This window comes from Haliotis rubra, unplaced genomic scaffold (genome assembly GCF_003918875.1).
Source record: "Haliotis rubra isolate DU_JTF1 unplaced genomic scaffold, ASM391887v1 Scf1963, whole genome shotgun sequence".
Taxonomy (NCBI): Eukaryota; Metazoa; Mollusca; class Gastropoda; order Lepetellida; family Haliotidae; genus Haliotis; species Haliotis rubra.
In genome coordinates, this window is record NW_025765962.1 from 20,765 (window position 1) to 46,330 (window position 25,566).

The 25,566-nt window shown below is 39.3% G+C and overlaps 1 protein-coding gene across 1 annotated transcript; it reads right to left on the reverse strand.

Moving 5' to 3' along the window:
• On the reverse strand, window positions 1–25,007 carry LOC124274947 (deleted in malignant brain tumors 1 protein-like). Its single transcript, XM_046710322.1, has 20 exons — window positions 24,873–25,007; window positions 19,492–19,573; window positions 17,397–17,527; window positions 16,162–16,314; window positions 15,444–15,528; window positions 15,001–15,139; window positions 14,322–14,465; window positions 13,700–13,781; window positions 12,606–12,727; window positions 12,158–12,319; window positions 7,887–8,013; window positions 7,535–7,656; window positions 6,767–6,916; window positions 6,076–6,160; window positions 5,258–5,379; window positions 4,836–4,983; window positions 3,792–3,873; window positions 2,181–2,305; window positions 1,431–1,592; window positions 1–937 (listed from the first exon to the last, which is right to left on the reverse strand). The coding sequence occupies exons 6-16, from the start codon at window positions 15,044–15,046 to the stop codon at window positions 4,892–4,894; spliced, it is 1,254 nt and encodes a 417-aa protein (XP_046566278.1). The 5' UTR covers window positions 15,047–15,139; window positions 15,444–15,528; window positions 16,162–16,314; window positions 17,397–17,527; window positions 19,492–19,573; window positions 24,873–25,007; the 3' UTR covers window positions 1–937; window positions 1,431–1,592; window positions 2,181–2,305; window positions 3,792–3,873; window positions 4,836–4,891.
• Window positions 25,008–25,566: the final 559 nt, after the last annotated feature.

Consider the following 25,566-nt stretch of genomic DNA (forward strand, 5'->3'; position numbering starts at 1 on the left):
TTGTCCAAACACAGTGACACTTAATTATACAATTCACTGCTGACGTCGTTGGATGATGTGACGTCATACACAAGTTTGTATGTCAGTCACATCCCCCTGTGTCAGGATTGACAGTTGGCAAAACAAGGTTCACTACAAAGTCACTTGGCTGCTGTCGTGGATCAATGCTCTCAGTACTTATATTCCACTAAAGTAATTGTTGACCTTGGATATAAAAATACAAAAACATTGTATAGCCTTTCAGACGCAAGTATAACTACTACAACAGTGGGTCCATCCCTGAAAATCCGGGTTAGAATTGATCTTTAGTAACCAATCACATGATTCTTGTCGTATGAGACGACTAACGGGATCGGGTGGTCAGGCTCGCTGACTTGGCTGGCACATGTCATCGAATTACGTAGATCGATGCTCATGCTGTTGATCACTGGATTGTCTGGTCCAAACTCGATTATTTACAGACCGCCGTCAGGTAGATCGAATATTGCTGAGTGCGGCGTTAAACAACATACCAGCCAACCAACCAAGCTACAACCGTGTGTCATCGACCTGGCTGTCTGCTGTATTACTGTTCGTTGTAGAGTTATCAGGAACACCACCATCAGGGGGAGGTACCTGAAATTCATTATTCTTAATAACTTCATCGTAGGAAGGCGGTGGGTCAAACACAACGGTGTTGTAGTATTCCCTGTGTTCATTGGCTGGATTGAAACCTGTTGCTGACTGTACCCTACCGTATATTCGGGGTTGTGGTAGACAATTGCCCAACTGGTGTGGTCAAATAAGCAGGTCGTATCCTTACATCTGCTCGAGACCATTTCTGTTAACTTTCGTTTCCTATATGACCTTCCACAAAGGATAAGGATAGCAAGCAAGAGCCCACCTCCAGCCAATCCTCCGATAAGTGCACCAATATTGAACTTGGAGGTCCCTTTTTCTGAAGCAAGTATTATACAAGTATTCAGATAATGGTACGTTCAGAACTACTTTGTATCATGGTAACAATATAACGTTCAAAACTACTTTACATCAATGTAACATTCAGAACAAGTTCGCTGTTGTCATGGAAGCAATGAAACGTTCAAAACTACTTTGCATTACTGTAACAATGTAACATTTAGAACAGGTTCGTTTGTATCGTGTAAACAATAGAACGTTCAAAACTACTTTGCATCACTGTAACAATGTAACACTTAGAACTACTTTGTATAATGGTAACAATACACATTTTAGCACTACTTTGTATCATTTTGACAATATAATATTTAGAAGCACTTTGTATCATGGTAACAATTGCACCTTTAGAATTTCTTTATGCCATGATGACAGTGTAACGATCACAACTGCTTTGCATATTGGGAAGTGTGTTACATTTCAAAAGCAATGTTATTTCCATTTTACTGAATGTTTGGCAGTCTATGGTAGCTTACCATCTTGGGTCCTTTGCTTTGAGTAATATGTTATCTTGAAACCGCCTCCCGTGTGAGATTGGTCAGTACGAAAGAGGACTGTCATTGAGCTGTCAGAACTTGTCTTTGTTGGGGTAAGAATTCCGCACCATCGTCCAAGGGATGGTGAAAATGTGTATCGCCCTGAAATGCACATACCAACTACTCATAGTTGCCATTCTAAGCATTTTCGGAACTGTACATGATAAAACAAATAGTTCCTACACATTCATATACAGTAGACTAAAGGTCATAGCATTTTGATGTTTGCTTGTTCTTCACATTTCGACCCCAACACAGCTCGATATATCTGTTAGTTCGTTTCATTCGTAGGTTAAAGTATTGGAACAAGTATAGCTTGAGAGAAGGTCTTACAACAAAGCATTCCTATAAACATCCAAGGAATGCGCAAGTTTTTCACAGCCTGTAATAATTGACGTCTGTGTACTATTAGAAAATGCTTTTGTAACCATGAGTCAAATCATAATGGTGGAGAGTCAATACACAGAAAAGTGCCAGAAAACGTTCTGAGACTGCCGAGGAAATAGTATATTCCTCTGACTTAAAGGCTCATGATATTGTATTTGAACCATGTCTTCCTAACCACCACCTTCATTGAACAGGTACATTTCAGAGTTGTATCCTTACAAGTATTATTCACAGACAACTGAAATGAATACAAACTATTCTGAAATGATGAAATGAATAAAAAATCATAACAAATAAACGTACCATCTAATGCCTCAACGTAGTCTTTCCAGCAGCCAGCAGAATATTCAATGTCAGATACCACCACTTGCAAAGTAATGACATGGTCATTGGAATAGGTTGATATGAACCATGTACAGTCCTCATTGCTGAAAAAGGGAGCTCGTAAGTATATATACACAAAAAAAAGGTTAAGCACCCCCTGATATTTTCACAATGCCAAATGGCAAGAGCCATGTCAGGTCCGCAATGGGCCTAAATGCTTGGACATTCAAATGCCATCTGATACAACAACCATCTGGCAAGACAGAAATGCAACATCGGTGAGCTGTGGTTAGAATTTAATGGCGATTACGTCATGTGTTCACAGGTACTGTTTTTCCTCCAGGTCCTCGGATTCCAGTGTCGTCTGACCAAGCACCATGCCAAAGTGCACGTTTATGGTGGTCTCTAAACAAGGGACGTTAAATGACTCCTGTAGCCTTCAATCCTGCCACTTTTTAGACGATTTCTGACTGTTCTGGTCGCAGTCTTTTGAGATAAGGACTTGTACTGAAGGGTTCTCGGCGTGCATGTCGTATCAGTTGTCTGTCTTTACGCGCTGTAGCGACAGGAGGCCTTCCAGACCTTGGACAGTCCATTGCACTTCCGGTCTGCGCATGTGACCGGACTTAACGGCTAATGGTAGCCCCGATTTCGTCCAATCACCTTAAAGGACATTCCTGCGGCATGCATACCAAGAATCTGATTCCTAGTGTCGATTGACAAACTGAATCGTCTCCGAACCATGTTCAATGAATATGCTTGAATGGCCGTTTCAGCCAACGTTAAATACCCACAAATACAGTTGGGCCATACTGCTTTGTGTGCACCTCGAGGGTAGCATGTTGCACGTACATGCCACAAGTGACACGAGCGCGATTGTCACGCATCACTGGTTATATGGTCTCGCGCAAACTCTTCCCGTAATTATACCTTGCATCACTATTTCAAATAATGGGGAAAAAATTAATCAAAAATATCAGGGGTTGCTTAAATTTGTTCTTTGTGTCTGTGTGTGTGCGTGCGTGTGTGCGTGTGTAAGAATTTTCTCATAATCATTACTGTTCACCCTGGGCAATACATAAGGAGAAATTGTGTTAATTGTATTATGCACTAGGCGTAAAATTGAATTATTTTCGAAATGTTGTTCTATAAATTTAAAGGTAACGCTAAATACAGAGAATTTGCATTTATTTATTTATCTGTATTTGTATAGCACCAATATCCAGCTCAGCTCATCTACTCAAAGGCGCACCAAGTTAATGTGGCTTTCACACCCTTACCAGGTACCCATTCACAGCTGGCTGGACTAGGACATATAATCACAGTACTTTGTCCAAGCTTACTGCACGTTGCTGTACTCGCAACTAGGTGTTTGCACATATTCATGTGGAAACCATCTGGTCATTTACCAACGGATTCGTGGGTTCTTGTAAGTGCACAGGGTTGTGTACTGCACACTGGGGGTTGTGACAACACTGAAAGAGTCTGCACACAAAGTTGACTCCAAGGTCTTTACACCCGGTCACAGGTGGGCTCGATCCCGGCACCTCATGCTCGCTGGATCACTGAATGCAGATGCATCTAACTTACTTTGGATAAGAGAGAGGATACTGAGGCGATGTTAAATCGTAGCTATAATATTCAGTTGCATCCAGATTTTGCGACTCACAAACTGAAACAAACGAATAGTCAAATATTTAAAATACATTCACCTCGTCTCACGAATGTACAATTATATCCCTTTGGCAATATCAGACATTTGTAATTGTATCCAGCCAGCTATATCACTGTTGTATTTGTGTTGAGTTGTGTTGTGTTGTATTTAAATAGGGACGATAGCTAAAAGTGTCTTAGACATTTTGGCGAGACGAGTGAGCTTGGGTATAAGACTGACAAGCCTAGAATTCGGATCGAATCATATGTTTTCTACAACATCAACATGGTACGACTTGGATGCTAGTGTCCACTGACAAAACAGACAACTGACAAAAATTAGAAAATATAATACAATCTTCATAATATCAGATACTGTAAATAGAATACTCGCGATCGTACATGTCATTCGGAATTTGATCTAAAACAGAAACTACTCTTAAAACACGTGCATCTCTGGGTACTTCCTAGAAGTTTCACAAGTATGGGACACATTGACAAATGCCCTTCCGTTCTACTGTAACACTTCAAATTTTAATTACACTTTTACAGGATTGTTAGGTTTAAGTGAATTAAACGTGGTAATGTATTTATTGACTCATCGGTGCTTTCAGAAGATTTACTATCCCTGAATGTAGTGTGGGGCGGTAGGGTAGCCTGTTGGTGAAGCGTTTGCTCGTCACGCTGAAAACACGGGTTCGATTCCCTATATGGGTACAATGTGTGAAGCCCATTTTCGGTTCCCTTGAGACTCAAGTACAACATGTATATCTGCGTAAATGAGACCAAAATTATCAGGGAGATATATATTACACACACACGCACACACACATTTCTCTTGGGATTATCTTCATCCTAAATGATCCCAAAACTGATGTTTTGAGTTTTAACCTATATTCCACAAATTGCAATATGACAGGAACATTTGAAGACATTTTTGCCTTTTTCATAAATGACAACGAACATTCCAGAAGTACTCACCGTCGTAATTACCCCCAGTGGCAGACAGCTTGAAACCTGTTCCTGTAGCCCCGGAACTACCAGAGTAGAATCGTATTCTCATATTGCGCCCTGAACTTACGAATGTTCGGTCGTAAGTTCCACAAAGGGGAACCCACTTCTCCGGCATCTGAATATATGTTGTAACGACAATAGCATACTCTTTCACGCAAGAAACCCAGAAAATTCTATAAGACGTTATTAGTGACTGTCATAAGACGAAAATTGAAAAGCGTCACTTCAACAGAGAGTATCGTGTTAATAGGAAATCTCATAATTATGTAGATGACGAATAATAGTGTACAGCAATTATTATACACGTGTTTTAGTGTGTGTATTTGAAGTTTGAAAACATACACTGCCGTATTATTCTCAGCTTACTGCAACACACACTTCATTCCTACCGTCATTAATCGAAATAGTATCCAAAGAACAGTCATGGGATGCTCGGAAACTGTTCACCAGAACATTTAGTTTGATGTTGACGTAATGATCTGCTGTTAAGTACCACCAACAATTCCTATGCCTGAAATTTAAAAGAAAACGGGATTTGAATAACCAAACACTCTGCAATTCCAGACCAAAACACACAAAAAGTATTTCAGTTATATCATGGTGTGTCAGCTTGCTTGATGTCCCGAAGAGATGTAGGTCTTAGGCGTTTACCAAACTGTGGTAAAAAGAACGGGTAGAGTTCCGAAAAAAACAACTGAACGAAGCAAATCTTTGCTTCTTGCTTATAGGATGCTCAAGGGAAGCAACTGAGGACAGCTAATTGCGCCGGATAAGACATCTGGATCCAAATCCAGTTTACGGTAAAACTGCTTGAGCACATTAAGCACTATTCATTTGCTGACAGATTATACCCTACACTCAATATAACTACAGTACAGTTCATGCACAATAAACAACGATGTAAGGCAACAGATGGCAGTGACGTGATCATCACATTAGACATATGCAAGTCTGGTTAACAGTAAAGAACGAACATTTCGTCGTATGATTTACGACATACACCAGTGCCATACTGCGTCAGTTGATCGGTTTGATGACACCAATGGGCACCACGTGGTGCTTACAGACAAATGGATGAATCTTAACTACGGATCTTTGAACTTCAGTGGACACAACTATAACAGCTGCGGGTCATTAGCCTATTAGGTCAAGTTCCCTTTACATGTATGATACTCAATCCATTTAGATCAGTTATAAGAGAATCTACCTTGGGTAAGTAACAGGATACATTGGTGAGTAGATCATGGTTCCCGACGCTGTTACAGAGACGTTTGTACTACAGACGTAGGGTGCTGTAATTAGAATGGGTGTGGATATGTTAGTTGTATGAAGCTCCCGAAGAATTATCTACGAGAAATATACAGTAAAATCACCTGTAAATACGTAAATATGTAATCAAGATCATTGTTACCCGCTTCCATAAGAGCATTTGCCGAGGTCTTGTGGGATTGCTAGAAGGACAGGGTGATCTGCAGGTCTCCTGTTCGGAGCAAGTGTCAACAACCATCATCGACATGATAATTTTGCGCGCTATCGTTCATGAGAAAGAAATCTTGTCCGATTGCAGCAAACTGGAGACCCAGTTCCAAGCATTAATACGACTAGTTCTTAGGTCGCCTTTGATGCAAAGGATGCATATTCCCATTCATTTGTTTTCTGCAATTCCCTGACAATGATGCGCTACTGATGAGATTATGTTCAGATACATCGAAAAAAAGGTGTGTTAAGGCCTTGTCACACAATGATCATGCTACTGACTGCGTTTCCGTTCATCATGAAACTGGGATCCAATTCGGTTACCAATCATTGTGTCCAAGGATATTTCAGTCCATATTTGTTGAACCCTTTTCCGTATGATCCAATGTAAATTGAACATAATGAATGAATATAATACTCACTTTCTGTCATTGAATATTTCAGACGGAAACCTTTTTCATTTGTAACTCCATCAGTTTTGAAGATTATTAACATGGCATTTCCCGTACTTTGAAATGTTGGAGCTCTGTCATCACACCAGTTTTCAAGAAGAGAACTTTGATTTGTGGCACCTGAAAAAAAACGTGACATGTGAAACTGACATAGTTGAAATATAAATCCATAAACATAAACTCTACATTTAGAATCTGATTCATTTTCGCCTTTATGTACATATGAGTTTTTAATCTTTCTTATTCCTATATTCATAAATTTCCGCTCAATATTTACAAAACTCATGTGAATAATATTTGTGTCGGCTAAAGTTCATGCTGTCCATAACGATTTCGGGTATTATCGCCCTGAAGTGACCGAGGTATTTCGGTCATGTCGTACGCTCCAGGTAGATGCCTGAAGAAAACCGAAGTCACATAGGATTGAAATGTTTTCCTCGTTGGTTAAACGACTTTTTCCGGCAGTATGGTTATACCCAAGACGACTCTGGGATTTGAACTGACCAACAGCGGATCTAAGGCAGAGCAAATGCATCAGAGAAAACGCCAGTGTGTGAGACGGTGTCTCCTCCACATAGATTATGTTCAGTCCGTGTATATGCAGTTAAGAAAAAATGGAAATTAGAGTACAAGTTGTTTTTAGTTGCATCAGTAACAATTAACAATCAGTTATTTACGGCGATGCAAAGTTAACAGGCTTCACAATTTTGGTAAAGTACACAAATGTATGTAGCCCACCGTCGAAGGCTTTCACAATATCATAGCGACATGATGTAGAGGATTCCACATCTGAATCAAGGACTTCCACATGGATCATCTTCCCTCGGGGCGCTGATATGTGCCAGATACAATACAGGTACCTAGAAACCAAATCAACGTCAACATTTTACATGAACACATACATACATACATACATACATACATACATACATACATACATACATACATACATACATACATACATACATACGTACATACGTACATACGTACATACATACATGCATTTAAGGCAGAATACCAGCTTTTAAATACACACATTCACAAAAGGATCAAACAGGCAAAACAGGCAGATGAACACAAATATACGTACGAAAAGTATCGGTTAGGATAGCCTGGCGATGTTATGTACTGAACGGTTTCTGTCGCAGTCAGGTATGTATCCTCACAGTGGTTCGGTCTAACTGTGGCTCTAGTCGTAGTTGTGGTTGTAGTTGTTGCTGTGGTTAAGAAAATACAGTCATGCAACAGTTTACCTCATCTGGAATTGACAACAAATGACATTAAAGACCTTTACTGTTCATATTGTCAAACGACAAGGGTGGGGGGTAGCCTAGTGCTTAAAGCGTTCGCTAGTCACGCCGAAGACCCGGGCTCGATTCTCCACATGACTATAATGTGTGAAGCCCATGAACGACCATGAGTACACCAAAGACATATGACTTAGCCAATTAATTTACATGGATAAAGCATTCGTTCGTCACGCCAAAACTCGGGTTCGATTTCATGCATGGGCAGAATGTCTGATGTCAATTTCTAGTGACCCCGTGAGAATGCTGAAATATTGCTCGAAGCGGCGTAAAACAATATTCATAATTGAGTCGTATACTTGGTTTGAAACTATATATATTTCGAGAACAAACGCGGGGATAGAACGGTGATGTTTTTTTGTGAGTAAGCTTTATCTGAACAGCATTTCAGTTGTACTGGGGTAGTATAACTCGCAAGCTTTATAGTGCAGGGGCTTATGTAGCAAAAATGCTTTCCGTGGGAAGTACATGATTGTTAATTGTTGGAACCACTGATAATTGTAACCAGTATTGCATATGGATTCAGAAAAAACATGGTTCCATGTTTTCTGATGATCATAAGTGTCATTTTGGGATAACTGAACATCGGTACCCATAAGGCCATCCACGTATTTTTTAATGTTTCTCATCTCCAAACTGGTGCTGATGAGGGGCGGGCGGGCGAAAAGAAATACAATCCTTTTTTCTCAGTTTTAGACAGTTTCTATATCATTAATCGTAAGGAACCCTTATGGAATACTTATGCTACAAACTTTTAATGGAGCATCTTTAAATGTCACATTGTATAAAAACTGTCACTTTCTTTATTTTTGGAGAGATTTATCACTTTTTGTAGGTTTTTTGGCCACTGGTCAAAGGCTGTCGTCCACTGGTAGCTCACAGTTTGTTTAATTCCAAGCGCAATACGAATTGCGACGATGAAAGGTAACGGGAAAACGCCTTGAAAAATCGGTATATTGTCACGGCATTTCCTACGACAGAACACGAGACAGTGTACGTCTCCGGTGTCATGGCATCTATGAAATAATGTACACTCACTTTATATATCAGCCCTTATGTTATTTCCGACGGCAATTCTTCAACTATTGCCGCATTCAAATTTAACAATTAGTTCTCATGCATACTACCACCGACCTCAATGTAAAAAGAATCGGAGATACACCTCCAACCAACGGACCTGTACCTCCCTGGAAGGCCTTTAGCGCAAATTTGTGTTTATTACACATCCCTGACAATTGAAGAAATTCTGTGTAGAATGTAACCTTTAATTATAAATCTGAATAGTACGTTTTAATCAGCAGTTCTTCACACATTTCCTTTTGTTTTCAAATTCTGACACTATGTTTCGGACGCATACTTAATATACCATACACTTATTATCCAATTAGTCGGTTGCAGCATAAATACCAGTCATCATAGTTTGAAATAAAAGATTTAGCCCTTACAAAATGTGCCCATCAGTCAGTGCTGTGAGTCATCATATATGTTAATTCATTGACCCATTTCTTACAAAGGTTTAACACCATTCAACCTCTAAACATAAGTACTCATTTACAGAGATTTGTCCCACAAGCAACGGATCATTCTGACCACCCAAGAGGATGTGTATGATAGAATTATATGTGTATAACATGACATATGTATCTTCTTGTTTTAGTAACATTATGTTGATAAAATATTTCACGTGACAGACCATATACTATCTAGCTATAGCTTTATATTCTGATTTTCATTCAACGGTTCTAAGGAAAACTTTAGTGTTATGCCTGTTTGTTAGGAAGTAACATAGAAAATGTGTTTAAAATCAAATATGCTTTTGATGACATCAATTCCATGTAGATATGTGTATGCATTATTTATTTTGTCACAAATTTAACAGATAATACTTATGTACAATGACTGAATAAAGTCATGCATGTGTAATGTAATATTAAAGTACACACGCACCAAAAATACAAAAATATCAGATAAAATTCACGACGAAATTCACACGTTGCACAACAATGTTTTGACATTTCGCGCACTATATTAGCTCCCAAGCGTACTGAATTACATGAATAGGCTCATCGGCGTAATACGATATAGATTTCAGTACAAATGCAGAAATACACTGCAGGCTTAAAAGTGTGATATTCAGATATCTAGTGCCAGATTTGAATTTCCGATTGCAAAACGTCAACAAAATGACAAAATATGACGTGAAAACGATCAGCTGATTCCACCGCCTCGCTTCGAATGGCCGTTTTGCCATTCATTAACGCAATATAAGCAGTCGTGACTATCCCCGGTGTATCATGGAATCACATAACAAATATTTCAGGATATCACACTTGACATATCATCGGTCAAACGAAATAAATATACTGTTCACATGCACCAGCATGAACGTTAACGGTGATGGTGAAGGCTATACTGGTTAACTGTCTCAAAGTGTTTAGTAACAAGTACAGCTCCCATCGCGCATAAGACATGCGCTGTCAGTTTAAGGTTGGACCGTCCGGATCAGCGCTCTAAGCTGATTAGTGAAGGGAAGATAAATTCAAAAAGATCCCCCATTTAGATGCTTGAGAAACTTTCCCAAATAGTATATTTTTTTCAAAGTTGACTTTTAAGACACATTTTTCGTTTGATCGGGCTGAAATTATTGCTGTCGGCGGCATTTTGTAAAATATAAATTTTTTGTTCCGTCCGAAGGAAAATTTGGGTCGGTCGGGAGATGAGAAACACAGACGAAAATACGGACGGCCTAATCAAGCTGCAACACCAATGTGAGAAAAACATATTTTTATAAACGTATCACAACATAAACATGTAGTATATCTAAATGTACCTTGTTATGTGTGTTTTACAATTACCATTATGCATCATGAATCTCAATAATATATGTATGCATAATAATCAATATGATCATAATTGCTTCTGCCAAAACCAAAGGTTTGTTGCAGAGGGTATGCTTTCAAACCCCCCCCCCCCCACACACACACCTCTGTGTGTGTGGTGTGTGTGTGTGTGTGTGTGTGTGTGTGTGTGTGTGTGTGTGTGTGTGTGTGTGTGTGTGTGTGTGTGTGTGTGTGTGTGTGTTTATTTATGTGTTGGTCTCTTAAATCAAAACTACTGGATGGATTTCAGTGAAACCTATTGGATCTCTTGTGTATGTCCCCAGGTCAAATCAATTAGATGTTGAAGAAAGTACACTCTTCAAAAAAAAGAAACGCAAAAGCTAAATATCATTGAAAAAATTGGTTATAATCAATTATGTAAATCAACGAATTTAAATGGTACAGCATTGAAATTATGCAGAGCAATACATTGATATCTTGTGCATATTTCACAAGAATGATAGTCATCATAGTCATTACTGCTCTCTAGGAGGTGACGTTGACGTTACTACCTTGGATATCATATGTGCCAATGCTAGAACTGCACGACACCTCCATGACACAGACTGAATCAGTTGTTGGATGTTTCGTTGTGGAATCCTTCTCCATACCTCCCGCACCATGCTGAACAACAGTTACTGATAAAGCCTCAATGGCGGATTACGACGTTGACGTACACGTCTATCTGTCTGAGCCTACAGGTAATCCATTGGTTTCAGATCCTTGGATCTGGAGGGCCAGGGGAGGACATTGATGTTGTTATTGTCCAGGGGCTCCTTTCACGAAGCAACCTTTACTAAGGTTAACCTTAACTCCCATTCTTTAACATTGCACTAAGTTTACCTTAGTGACTTACACCTTAGTGCAATGTTAAAGAATGGGAGTTAAGGTTACCCTTAGTAAAGGTTGCTTCGTGAAAGGAGTCCCTGGTAGTCCACTGTAGCACGTGCTGTGTGAGGTCTGGCGTTGTCCTGTTGGTATAGCTCCCTTTGGCGGTCGACAAGACAATGCAGTCCAGACACAATTATTAACATACCAACGTCATATAGCTGGAATATTGCTGAGTGCGGGGTAAACCTATACTCACTCATTGACTCAAAACAAAGCGCAACTGACACCAGGAGGTCATTTGACGAAACAACGCAAGGCTGCAGCATATAACTTGGAAAACTCACTTGGTCCTGGCACCTGTTGGTACGAGACACGGAAAGCAGGTCCGGATTCGTTAGGGGATGAATTGAAGGTAATCCAAACGTAAGATCTGGCAGACTCATACACCGTACTATTTTCTGGATCGCCATCCGTGCATATTGCAATTTGTTGAACCGAAGATGAACCTTAAAATATACAAGACAGATTTGACAGAATGCCCACGTGAATATAACCATGTCTATTAGTGTGCGCCCACGTGCCACGTTTTGTGTTATTATTGCTTTTCATATCTGGTTTAGGGTGCAGTGGGGTAGGCTAGTGGTTAAAGTGTTCGCCCGTCAAGCCGAAGACCCGGGTTCGATTCCCGACATGGGTATAATGAGTGAAGCCTATTTCAGGTGTCCCCCACCGTGATATTGCTGGAATGTTGCTAAAACCAAACTCACTAAAACCCATTTCTGGTTAACTTACTGTCAGTCAAAACCAAAACATCGGTGGAGGTACAATTCTCGAGACCGTTTTCCAGTTCGACAAAGACTCGGATCTTCATATAGAGTGCGGTAGTTGATATTCTCCAGCTGCAGGTGAGGTTACTGCAGAGAAATCAATACACAATTGAACCGGGTCATCTTGAAGTCGAGTTTTGAGAAGTAATCTAGTTATACTTATTTCTAGAAGAGAGGAGTACGGGTCAAGGTTAAGGTCGAAACGTCAAAAAGATATCCGAAAATATTCCTGTACTTTTCTCAAGGATCGATGTTTAGACTTTCTATGTATTCATGTGCAATTATTGAATTTAGATGAATGATGTGGAAATGTGATACTGTGTTTTCACCAGTCGGAATCAAGCCTTCTCCAGTGTCATGGTAGAACGGAATATGCTTCGATGCCTTATATAAGGAGGTAACGAAGTCTCACTTCAGTAGTTCTTAGTGCCAAAAACAAGTGCTAGAATTAGTACAAGGCGGGATTATGGATTTTCGCCCAGTGTATGATCGGGGAATATTCAAAGACTGCTATTCCCTCGCATAAGCGTTTCAATATGATCTTGCTTCATGTGCTGAAAGAAGATAAAAAGTGGTACGATCACTTATGGTTCTGGCTTGATCTCATAATCACATCCTGCCACAACCAAGGGCCACAACCGTCCATATTTAATTGCGGCGACCTAAGTATCAAATTATTAGGTATAAACACTATAACGGTTAGTAGTAGGTGATAGTGTTCATTTTTAATGTATCATGTAGAACATCAAAACAAACATGTATGATGTTAGCCAACTGTAAATAATTTCAGTATCCATCGAGGAATATATTACAATTTAAGTACAAGGATCTATGAATACAATGGTAAAAGGGTTCATTTTAATTTCTTTTGAATTTTTATTGCAATCTGTTTTCGGAATTTGAATCAGGTCAAACTGAAAACAATAATTATCGTTAATAATGTGACCAACACATACTTACAAACATGCCAAGTTATTGATCTTATGATCAAACTCGATGATTATGAGAACCGTGTCAAGCTGACAATGACATAGTTATTATGTTGCTCATCTCTCTTACCTTTCATAAGAATCTGGGTAACCACGAGAGTACACATAAGATGGGTAGTCGTAGGCCCTCAAGTACGAACTGCATAATGTTGCTGAAATAGATATAAACTTGTTGTGTATAGCAGTGATAAATAATGCAGATTTCCAACGCCCCAAATTTCTTCATAGTATCAGTACGTTACCATTAACCATAGCAGTGCGTATAGTAATTTTAATTCATAAAATAAGTGCTGAAGTGTCACTGGATTTTCTGGTTTGACAATCCCAAACTTGATCTTTTCACAAACAATGGTCATGATAAAGCTGGAATGTTGGGAAGGCCCCAAACTCACACATTCACCATACATTATTATTTGTTCCCAGTTAAATCAGAGTGTCCCAGCAATCCATTCATGTCGAAAGTGGACCGGCTATGTGAAATGGCTATGTGACTTGTTTGATAGCATACAGTCGTATCCCAACTGCGTGACTCAATGCTCAGTGATATGTGTATCACTGACTTGGTTATTTTACAAGCCCCCGTCATATATTTGGACCATTGATGGTAGCGTTTCACCAGAAGAGCAAACCCACCTATTATCAAGATGACAGCAAACGTTCCAGACAATAATGCCATATATCCTTATACATACCTGGCATGGATGTGTACGATATGTTAAACCCCTTGTCCACCAATTCACTGTCAGTTTCGAAACGCAGGCTTATCGTATCTCTGGGACTCTGAACCAAAAACAATGGGCTTGTTGTCGAGCATATTGTAGTAAGCAACAGCTCATCTGAAAACAAAATAACAGAACTATAACCCTTGTCACGTCTGACAATTGTGTCTGATCCGAACCCGTAAAACAAGACGTATTAAGACAATTATTATTATCGACTGTGACTGCTCAACAGTGGTCGGGAATAGTTTGAACGCGTGCTACGCTCTCCTTTCGTGATTTTGGTGGTTAAAAATGATAAATACACAAAATTCGACGTGTTGGTGCAGATTCCATCATCGTTATCAGACAACTGCTATACATACTATGAGTGTAACCATACCTCTACATGTTCCATTAACGATCATCGATCAATGAGTGAGTGAGCATGGTTTTACTCCGCTTTCAGCAACATTCCAGCAATATCACGGCGGGGACACAAGCAATGGGTTTCACACATTGTACCCATGTGTGGAATCCAACCCGGGTCTTCGGCGTCACGAGCGAACGCTTTAACCACTTGGCTACCTCACCGCCCCTCGATCATTGATACCAAAACAAATAGTTAAATATTTTGAAGAGATCACCATGTGTAATGATTAATCATACTTACTATGCGTATCGTTGAGGAAAAATATTTTAAAAAATCGCTTGAACATGTCGAAGAACCCTGGAGCTTCAAAGATGATATATATATTGACATAGTCTCGGACTCGTTCTGGGAGTGTATGGTCCACTCACATGTCTGATTGCTGAAACAAATATATGCTTTAAAGAATCCAGACCGATGGCGTCTGCATTAAAATCAACCTTCTGTTGTAAACATCTGTAAATTTTGCTATCAGTCTCTCTTTAAAATAATTCTGCAAAATTATATAATTTCTCATAATGTTCTTTAATGCCGCATACAAAGACGAGGGACTGTTTGAAACTACCATATCTAATAAGGAAAGAAAACGTTTCAAATAATAGTTAATCTCATTAGTCTTCATTTGAGTATGACCTGTTTTGTCCCTGGTTGTGGGCTGTTGTTATAAGCGTCCCTTCTGTACTCACTTGAAATAGTTTCGGGGATACCCGGGTGAAGTGAGATGATTGAATGTAGAATTGGCATCAAGAACACCTCCGCAGGATTTGTTAACTGAATGCATTGGGTACATGCGAGTGAGTGAATGTGTTCATGGCTGCTGTATTTACATCTAGACATAACATGGTAGATCACAGAAATTACCAGTTAGACATAACTTCCAGAAAGCATGAATTTGGGGTCTTTGGATGTGTAAAAACACTTCTGGCGGAAAGGCGTCTACAAGAATAAACAAACTCTACTGTAACGTCTACAACACCATCCATCGTGGTCTTTGAGAGATGTTTTCACCCTGTTTAGGAAAAACAACAACTACATTTGTTGTTTCTGAGTCTAAAATTAAAAATAAATTAATGTCCTTCATAATAAAACTTGCCAACCCCTTCTTTATATTTATTTAAACTACTACATAGACAAAGGTTCAAATCCATGGGGCCTGACACATCCCTTCATATCCTCCAAACATTTAGGTTTTGAATATACTTAAACCCGTTCTTAGCATAGCAATAAATAATGAATATAAATGTGTGTTAGTGTGCAAGTGGTTTGTATATTTTTGAGTGTATATGTTTGAGTATATATAGGGTATTGTGCAAATATATGTATTGTGTAAATAAATAGATTGGTATTGTGATTTATGTACTATATACAAGCTCCTTTGAACAGCTGATTGCTATTCAATGTTACCTTTTTCTGATGAGAAAGCCAAAGAATATGATGTTTCGGGTCCAACATAATCACGGTATGCAGCAATAAACATGGTATCCCCTGAACTGACTAGATATCAATCCGTTAGTCGCTCACAGAAAGTAGCCAGTAGTGGACTTGTTGTCCCCGGGCCTGGAAGACAAAATCTGTGCATTCACATGTGGTGAATTGTGATTTGCATGAAATAAAATTCTGCTTTGAGACCAAGTTAAACCATTTAAAGTCACCATTGTCAACTGTTACAACAAGAAATAATTGTTGTAAAGTGTGTAAAATTGTAAAAGAATCATTCCTATGACTTCACTCTTTTAAAACATTGTCTGCGGATTTGCATTAGTAGAAACATGTAAACCGTGTCTTTGATATTGTGAAAAAGTGTTTAGGAATATCTAAAATTATCTTTGTTAACAATTTTGCTTGCAAAGTAACATTTTTTCATTTTTAGCTTACACATAGCAATATCAATCGTCAAAACGTAGCAATATTGAAGCAGTATTTGCATCTGTTTCACGTATAGAATGATTATATATGGTATAAAGAGAAAGAAGAATGCATGACATGATACACAATTACGAGTAATATGCCACGATTAACAGTGAAGAGAGAGAAAGAGCCATTTGGATGGTGCAGATGGGGTCGACATAACTGATTTTGCCAACGCCCTCGGATGCCACCGTATCACGTTTATAACACTTATTCAGCGCTACAGACAGACTGGGATCACCGTAGACAGACCAAGAAGTGGACGTCCACGCATCACAACGCCAGGAGAAGATAGGTACCTCCTTCATTAACGAGTGAGTGAGTTTGGTTTTACGCCACACTCAGCAATATTCCAGCTATATGGCGGCGGTCTGTAAATAATCGAGTCTGGACCAGACAATCCAGTGATTAACAGCATGAGCATGGATCTGCGCAATTGGGAACCGATGACATGTGTGAACCAAGTCAACGAGCCTGACCACCCGATCCCGTTAGTCGCCTCTTACGACAAGCTTAGTCGCCTTTTGTGGCGTTGGTGAAGATCTATTCTACCCCGGATCTTCACGGGTCCGTCATTAACGAAGGATGGTAACGTTTCTTTTGGCGTTTAGTGTATATTAACATGCATACCAGTTTACACACGCACGCACGCACGCACGCACGCACACATACGATATCTATTGTATGATGATAGCGATGAAACACTGTGTCCATTCGCAAAGTTAACTTACCATCATATAGGGTTAAGTAACCGGAGGCGCACGAAGACCACCAGTAGTGCTTCTCGAACTTTACTATATGTAAGACGATGTTCATGTCTGGGTTTTGGGCTTGTAACTTCCACCATACATAAAATGTCACACTGAAAAGAAATTTATCATTTAAAGGGCACATCATATCATCCTCTGTATACATTGAGCTCTCGGTGAATCTTCACTAACCCCGAGGTCCATTCCAGTGGTTTTCGCAATCTCAAATTGAACGTACTTGATTTTCATTGGTCAGTTTGATGTGTCACACTATTCAGTCAGACGGACCAATCAGAATTCGAGTGACAAACCAGTTCCAATGTTGGGTTTAAGGATCAACAGCATGGCAACCATTCCCACTGGTTCGACTTTGCGATATAATTCGACATTGAGCAAATGTGTCAAATGCAAAAGCCCTCAGAAATCATAATTTGTTTTGAAGACATGTCTTCATGTCCATTGTGACTGCTGGTGACTTGAGGTTATAAGCAATACCAATTACTTCCTTTATCTGTTTCCTTTGTTCTTTAGTTGTGGTGGGGTAGCCTAATGGTAAAAGTGTCCGTAAGTCACGCAGAAGACCGGGCTTCGACCCTTCACATGGGTACAATGTGTGAAGTCTACTTCTGGTGTACCTCGCCTTGATATTGCTGGAATATTGCAAAAAAGGGTAAAACCACACTCTCTCACTCACTCACTTGTCCCTTGTTCCTCATCTCGACGTTGTACTGGTCAGTAATAAAAATGCAAAGTAATTTCAGACTTTGGGGATTGATCCAGGAGTAAATGAATATTCCCGGGATGTGACCTCTGTAGATAGAGAGGATGACATCAAATGTGCAACAACTATAGTGAGTGTGTGAGATAGCAGATGCGAACTGCATCATCTTCATCAGAATACCATACTGATAAGCAAAAGCATTTCGTTACATTGTACTAGTGGTACTAATTATACCCTATATACTACCACTTCTGATATGTTTGGGTGAAGGCATGGATTGCTCATCTGTCTAAGACACTCCAATTCGCTGGCCAAGGTTGAGTCCCTTAGTCGTGCAAAAACGTATGACGTAGGTTCGAATCACAGTTTCACTTTCATCATGTTTATGGGGTTTTCAACTCCTCCCCAGTGGGTTCCACTTGTCCCGGTGGTAGCCGTATAAGACCTGGATCTGCTTGGACGATAAGCACTATTCCATCAATACCATGACAGGAGTGAGTGAGTGAGTGAGTATGGTTCAACGCCGTTTTTAGCAATATTCCAGCAATATCACGGCGGGGAACACCAGAAACCATGACAGGAAGCACAAGAGAAGGGCTTTAGACATTGTAGGGAATCGAAATCGGGTATTTGGACTTTCGAGCGAACGCTTTAACCACAACCCCACTGCCCCTTTGGACTTTAGTGAGTGAGTGAGTGAGTTTGGTTTTACGCCGCTTTTAGCAATATTCCAGCAACATCACGGCGGGGGACACCAGAAATGGGCTTCACACATTGTACCCAAGTGGGGAATCGAACCCGGGTCTTCGGCCAACGCTTTACCCACTAGGCTACCCCACCGCCCCCCTTTGGACTTTAAGCTGACATAGTATTACAGTGATATTATTGTTTCAAACATGATGCACACCGGTCTTCTGCGTTTGTAGCTACATGAACACAAATAATTATTTCAGCGGCGGGGTAGCCTATTGGTTAGTGCGTTCGCTCGTTACGCCGATGAACTGGTTTCGATTCCACACATGAGTAGAATGTGTGAAGCCCACTGCTCGTGTCACAATTTCACAATTATGTCAGTTCTGCGTTTTTCAGTGTTGTTATGCCCTCTCTACTTTGATAATTAAATGCCATTGACCTGTTAGTTTTTTTTCGGAAGGGTTGTCGCGACCTACAGCACACAATTATTCTCGCTTGTGACAGCAATTTGGTTTGAATGGCTTTTTTTAGCTACATCAAAGCTGGCTCCACATCAAAGAAGTGGTCGAGGGTATGTATCATGTTAGAATGAACAGCTAGTACAATGGTTAATCGAGAATAGATTAGGACCAACAAATATATAGGATGCAAAAGCGTACATACGGCAGAGTTGCACGAAACACATGTGATAGAGCGTGTGTTGCTGTTTCGTTCACCAGTAACGTCTTGTTGACCGTTGCTATTACTGAAAAAAACCCAAAAAAACCAAACTCACAGATTCTATTTTGAACTTGAGACAGGTGAAGCATGCTGTATTTATTTGGAGAACATGATCAATATTTGGAGATGAGCGAAGCCATTATGAGAAACTACCTGGGATATTGCTGAGTGACTCGTTAAAAACCAAACCAAACAATCAGGGAGCTTAACGTTTTAACGGGTATAACAAACACATATATAACAGTTTAACAATCGAAATGTTTCAATCTGAGTGTATTCTGTGACTTAGACGGGAATAACAGACACCAATGTATAAGGTTAGCAACTAGATCTCGTAATGTGTCAGCCTGAGTGTATAGACGGAAATAGCAGACACCAATACAACAGGTTAACGATAGAAATGTGTCAATTTTAGTGTATATTGTTATTTAGACAGGAATAGCAGACAACAATGTACACAGATTAGCAACCAGATATCGAAATGTTTAAATATTAGTGTATATTGTGACTTAGACGGAAATAGCAGACAACAATATAAGAGGTTAACCATGGAAATGTGTCAATTATAGTGTATATTTTTATTTAGACGGGAATGGCAGACACCAATATAAGACGTTAACAACCAGAATTCGAAATGTTTCAATATTACTGTATACTGTAACTTAGACGGGAATAGCAGGCAACAATGTACAGGTTAACAACCAGATATGTTGCAATATCAGAGTATACTGTGATTCAGAAGGGAATAGCAGGCAACAATATACAGGTTAACAACCAGATATGTTGCAATATCAGAGTATACTGTGATTTAGAAGGGAATATCAGGCAACAATGTACAGGTTAACAACCAGATATGTTGCAATATCAGAGTATACTGTGATTTAGAAGGGAATAGTAGGCAACAATGTACAGGTTAACAACCAGATATGTTGCAATATCAGAGTATACTGTGATTTAGAAGGGAATAGTAGGCAACAATGTACAGGTTAACAACCAGATATGTTGCAATATCAGAGTATACTGTGATTTAGAAGGGAATATCAGGCAACAATGTACAGGTTAACAACCAGATATGTTGCAATATCAGAGTATACTGTGATTTAGAAGGGAATAGCAGGCAACAATGTACAGGTTAACAACCAGATATGTTGCAATATCAGAGTATACTGTGATTTAGACGGGAATAGCAGACAACAATGTACAGGTTAACAACCAGATATGTTGCAATATCAGAGTATTCTGTGATTTAGAAGGGAATAGCAGGCAACAATGTACAGGTTAACAACCAGATATGTTGCAATATCAGAGTATACTGTGATTTAGACGGGAATAGCAGGCAACAATGTACAGGTTAACAACCAGATATGTTGCAATATCAGAGTATACTGTGATTTAGAAGGGAATAGCAGGCAACAATGTACAGGTTAACAACCAGATATGTTGCAATATCAGAGTATACTGTGATTTAGACGGGAATAGCAGGCAACAATGTACAGGTTAACAACCAGATATGTTGCAATATCAGAGTATACTGTGATTTAGACGGGAATAGCAGGCAACAATATAAGAGGTTAACAACCAGATATGTTGCAATATCAGAGTATGCTGTGATTTAGACGGGAATATCAGGCAACAATGTACAGGTTAACAACCAGATATGTTGCAATATCAGAGTATACTGTAACTTAGACGGGAATAGCAGGCAACAATGTACAGGTTAACAACCAGATATGTTGCAATATCAGAGGTATACTGTGATTTAGACGGGAATAGCAGGCAACAATGTACAGGTTAACAACCAGATATGTTGCAATATCAGAGTATACTGTGATTTAGACGGGAATAGCAGGCAACAATGTACAGGTTAACAACCAGATATGTTGCAATATCAGAGTATACTGTGATTTAGACGGGAATAGCAGGCAACAATGTACAGGTTAACAACCAGATATGTTGCAATATCAGAGTATACTGTGATTTAGAAGGGAATAGCAGGCAACAATGTACAGGTTAAAAACCAGATATGTTGCAATATCAGAGTATACTGTAACTTAGACGGGAATAGCAGGCAACAATGTACAGGTTAACAACCAGATATGTTGCAATATCAGAGTATACTGTGATTTAGACGGGAATAGCAGGCAACAATGTACAGGTTAACAACCAGATATGTTGCAATATCAGAGTATACTGTGATTCTGAAGGGAATAGCAGGCAACAATATAAGAGGTTAACAACCAGATATGTTGCAATATCAGAGTATACTGTGATTTAGACGGGAATAGCAGGCAACAATGTACAGGTTAACAACCAGATATGTTGCAATATCAGAGAATACTGTAGCTTAGACGGGAATAGCAGGCAACAATGTACAGGTTAACAACCAGATATGTTGCAATATCAGAGTATACTGTGATTTAGACGGGAATAGCAGACACGTTAACAGTCTGATATTGAAATCTTTGAAAATTAGTGTAAAACGTGACTTAGACGGGGGATAAAACATCAGTAGACAGGCTAACAACCATATATCGACTTGTTTCAACATCAAGGTATACTGTGACTTCGACCGGAATACCAGACACCAATATAACAGGTTAGCAACCAAAGATCGTGATGTTTGAATCATGGGGTCACTCTTTGACTTAGACCTAGATAGCAGACGCCAATACTATAGGCTAACAACTGTTTCGATATCAGTGTACAGTTTTAAACGCTTGTAACAAACGTACACATCTGTAAGGGATCACAACCGGAGATCTTGTGACTTTAACTGGTTTGACTTTTCCTCGGAATCTTAAACAGATTCAAAAGAATACATTATAAGAGACAACAACGAGAGACCTTCGTGATCTATATCAGTATTCTCTGTGGCCTAAACGGCTATAACCTGTTTATGCCTTAATCTAGGGAAACAGAAATCAGCTTTAGGCATGGCAACTAGGGTTGAAACGGGTAGTAATTGAAAGTACTCGAGTACTCGCCTTCAACTACTCGCGAGTACTCGAGTACTCGTCCTCGAGACTGCGTCTTTGTTTCAGGTACGAATTATCAGCTATTGTGTTTTCTTTTAAAAAAAATGATCCCATCTGACTATCCAAGTGTTGTTATGTCATGCGTACATTATATTTGAAGCTCATTGAATAAGAAATAGACAATGGAACCGCCCTTACGTAATTAACACCATGTACTGTGTTATGATTTATTCTCAAACTGATCAGTAATTGTATGATCTACGGGCATGAATAAATGACACAAGTTTGAATACAACTTTAAACTTTGGAGCGTGATTTGCCATATTGGGGCTGACACAACTACACGTGGAGTGAGAGGGGAGATAATTCTTCTTGGACGAGTACTCGAGTAGTATTTTACTACTCGAGTAATGCTTCTACCCGCCTCTTACTCGAATACCCGGGTAACCGTTTCAGTCCTATGAGCAACATCATACTGATTAAATGTTACAACTTGACCAGATGATTTTATCGCGGTATGCTTCCTTCTCTGGAGGTTGCAAGTAACGATTTCGAAAAGATTATGAAAGAACTACTCAGTTTAGTTTCCTCGACATTTAAAGCAAAATATTACAATCGTTTAATTACAATGCGCCTACGATCCGAGTCTGGATGCTGCCAATCCGATATTATGTAGTTAGTTGTAAAAACGATAAACAAGATAAGACGGTATAACATTATGCAGCCTTTGAATTGACAAAACGCAGACCCGAAACCAGTTACAAATACTGTCTGTTAATGTCTGTAACATAATAATGTCTATGTGTCAACCTTAATCATCTATACCGGAAATTATTTAGCCTTGAACGGACTCCTGTGAACATAACTAGAGTACGAAAATTATAAGATTTGTTTGTTGTTTAATGCGGCACTCAGGAATATTCCAGCTAAATGTACGAAATAGTAGTGAAAAAATATGAACAGATTCAACGTACTAAATACTGTTGATGCTTATAATTATATTAGCAGACTCCGTTTAAGATACAAAATAGTAGTGACTACTAAATGAACAGATTCCTTTCAACACTCACAACTGTAAAAATGGAAATCTGAAATGTCACGTCCATATATTTCTTACACTGGGATTGTCCAGTGGCATATGTGTAGAAGTTCCTCCCTCATAAAAAATATCTTAACCAAACTTGTTAAAATCTGCTGGTCAAGTTTTAAACCTTGGGATTGAGCAGAACATTTCGCCATTTCGTTTCATGACGTCATCAACACCTGGTCTCGTGTTCGAGTCTATTTTGAAAATAAGCCCCTAATAACAATCTATATTTATGCCCGTGCATCAGATGCACCTATCTATTCCCGTTGCTGCCGTGCGCCCCTCCGCGCCAACTGTCAACAATCATGTTTATAATGATGATAGCTTTCTAAACAACTTTTTCTGTGATGCATTGCAATTTCTAATAGATGAAAAGGTGTTTGGGTATAGGTTATTCATGGACATCTTGCCGTAATCTCGTAATATTTATATACTACCTTTCTAAACTGATATATTTAGCGATTCATAGGGACACTTTATAGTCAAACAGGCTGTAAGTTGTTTCAAATAAATATTCTGATGTTAGTAAGGTTGCAAAACTGAAGGTAAACTTACCTTTAATTTATGATAAAGATATCCAATGGTAAATCCAATGAATCACACAGTATAATCCAAGGATGTTTAGTAATCCAATGAGATATAGACGCACAGGTATGAAAATGGGAATGTATATCCACTACGTGTAGTGACATAGCCTTAATACAGTCTTTTACTAAGGTCCTATTCTGAAATAGACTCGAACACAAGACCAGGTGATGATGAAGTCATAAAACAAAATGGCGAATTTTCTTATCAACCCTCCCGGTTTTCAACAATTCGGCTGAAGGTTGAGGCCACATAGTTTTGTTTGTATTTCAAAAGTAAGCTAGTATATCGTTTGAAATTAAATAGTGCCTCTACCTAATTACTACGTGTCTTGAGGGGCAGCTGACCCCTATTCGGATACAGACGGAACCAACTGACACTGACCTCTGTTGACAAGATTATGTTGCACACAGTAACAGATATATCTACATTAAAGATTCGCACACAGTTTGTATGTAACCATATATGTCTTTGATCTACCTGGGTAGTTACAATTAGATTTTGAGAAATAGTGATAGTGAACAGTGAGGGAAAGTGTCAAAGGCGTTATCCCTGATTTCAGTCAGATTTCGGAAACATATAACTGAACTAGTATTACCAACAGCAGGTCGGGAAATACAGATCGCGTTTGTGCGAGACTCGTTGCGGATCCAAACAGGGTTTAATAAAGGGCCTACCTGAGTTGTTGGCATCTGCGTGGATGTTACTGATCAACAGTATCGTTGAAATCAACGTCAGTATCAGCATTGTGTAGTCCGTTTGCTTGTGTGAACTCTACGAAGACTGAACTCCAGTTATAGAAACATAGCTAGGTTGTCTTGTCCTGTTGTGACGTCACTGATAACATGATACTTCCCACTTATCAGTGAATGTATTGTGCAACTGTTTAAGGTGGGTAGGTCATGTTGACCCGTTCTAAAGCGAATGATATGACGTCTCAAAAAGAGTTGGTATGCTTCGTGGTAGGAATTGTAATTGAGTGAGAGGCCTTTTGGGGCCCAATCTTCTGATCCAGTTGATAGACTAGAAGTGAAAGGAGCCCCGGAATAGACCTCATCTAAAGCAACTAATGGGATCGACCGTCATGGCGTTTTGACTCGGTTGTTTACAGACATTTAGCTGGAAAGTGTACTTGAGGTTTGAAGAGAATATTTTATTAAAAACTCCTTTTGCAACAGGTTGTACAGTATAAAATATAACAACTGCACCTCCGAAGTATTGCGACACATTTACGGCTGGTGGGCAACTGCTGCTTCTCTTGGGATAATTGATGTTTTTATTTACTTTGTTAAAATTGAGCCTCCTCCTGCAATAAAAATCGGCTGAGACTATTTGCCAACTTTGTGTGGGCGTTCTTACAGACGGGGGGCG

What these genes read in the sequence shown, in the direction of transcription:
- LOC124274947 (XM_046710322.1), bottom strand. Translation starts at nt 15,046, where the DNA reads ATGTTCAAGCGATTTTTTAAAATATTTTTCCTCAACGATACGCATA. An exon ending in CCAACAGGTGCCAGGACCAA is followed by an intron (nt 8,014 to 12,157) that starts GTGAGTTTTCCA and finishes TCTTAACCACAG; the next exon opens with CAACAACTACAACCACAACT. An exon ending in TATCCTAACCGATACTTTTC is followed by an intron (nt 7,657 to 7,886) that starts GTACGTATATTT and finishes TTTGGTTTCTAG; the next exon opens with GTACCTGTATTGTATCTGGC.